Here is a 1,335-nt window from a genome sequence, read left to right on the forward strand (position 1 = left end):
TAAAAACATCAGGTTCTGTCTATAGCAGATACTAAATCATGGCAGTTCCAAGAAACAAGCAGTCATTCTGACATGTCACATGTGATGTCATAGACAGCTGGAGTCCTTACATTCCACTGACAGCCGCCCGAGCCTTCAGTCTGTAGATTGTTCCAGTGAGATAGTGAGATTAGTGAGATTAACGTCTTCTTCTTCTACTTGTCTGAAATGGAGCTAAAAGGTTTGGGGTTCGTCCCCCTCCTGTTGGCGTTTTCGGCCATGCCGCCTCGCCACTGATGAGCATCAGGTAAGATAAACAAGCATATGATTCTTATTTCATGGGTTGGGAGTGAGGAAATATCCATGATAACATTGGTTTCTTTTCCTTCACAGTGACGTGGGAAATTTCTTTCCCGAAAGCATATTATTCAGAATTGGATTCATAGGGATGTCCATTGGCACTTTGGTACTAACCTTTCTTATTTATAAGTATATGGTTATGCATACTGAAGAGTTCAGGGGTCATCAGGTCCTGATCCAGAGGATCCTGCTGGCCATTGTGTGGGCCTCCTGTTTTGCCACAGCTGTCATGCATGTATTTTCCCCCAAAGAATATCCCAGGATACACTTTGTCAGCATGATAATTTCAATTACATGTGAAGCCTTATACTACCTTGGGCAGTCCATCCAGATGTATAAATTACCAGGAGCAAACAAAGTCATCCACCATAGTAGATGCACCTGCTGTGGCCTGACTTTTGTCTGTGTAATTTTCTCTTTTGGATATGAAACATTAAAGGAATTATTCTATAATGATGAAGACTGGGACGAGTTCTGTGAAATCCTCATCATAATCATTGAGTGGGTGATGTTTCTACTGATCCTGATAAACATCGTGACCTATTATTCCACCATGCAGAGGTTATTGTTGACCGTCTCCAGAAACAGCTGCACACTCTCTCTTAGAGTAAAAATTGATGACTTCGGGGTGTAGACCACCACGTGGGCCATCAAGTGGACTTCTGGGAGAAATACTGCACAGGACACGGAAAAACCATCTAAAGAAGAATAACTGGGGGACTACATATGGTGCCAGTAATCATGGCTCAATAATATGAGCTGGTGATATTACCTATACAAAAAAAAAAAAAAAAAATTTTGGTGTGGGAAGTGTAATACCTAGTTAGAAAAACAGAATCAAATTCATCATTATAACCTCCCTCTGTATTACCCTGTTTATAATTTTTCAAGCAAGCACTTTGTTCTAATTCATCCACTCTCTGGCGTGCTCCTTGTATAAGGGGTTTGGGATACCCTTTTTGTTTAAAACGATCCTCCAGGTTATCTAGTTGTTGC

The 1,335-nt window shown here is 41.0% G+C and overlaps 1 protein-coding gene across 1 annotated transcript; it reads left to right on the top strand.

Moving 5' to 3' along the window:
- Positions 1 to 265: 265 nt before the first annotated feature.
- Positions 266 to 1,106, top strand: LOC130360654 (uncharacterized). The gene is made up of 2 exons (XM_056563205.1): positions 266 to 286; positions 373 to 1,106. The coding sequence occupies exons 1-2, from the start codon at positions 276 to 278 to the stop codon at positions 971 to 973; spliced, it is 612 nt and encodes a 203-aa protein (XP_056419180.1). The 5' UTR covers positions 266 to 275; the 3' UTR covers positions 974 to 1,106.
- Positions 1,107 to 1,335: the final 229 nt, after the last annotated feature.

The sequence above is a fragment of the Hyla sarda genome, chromosome 3 (genome assembly GCF_029499605.1).
Source record: "Hyla sarda isolate aHylSar1 chromosome 3, aHylSar1.hap1, whole genome shotgun sequence".
NCBI classification, from domain to species: domain Eukaryota; kingdom Metazoa; phylum Chordata; class Amphibia; order Anura; family Hylidae; genus Hyla; species Hyla sarda.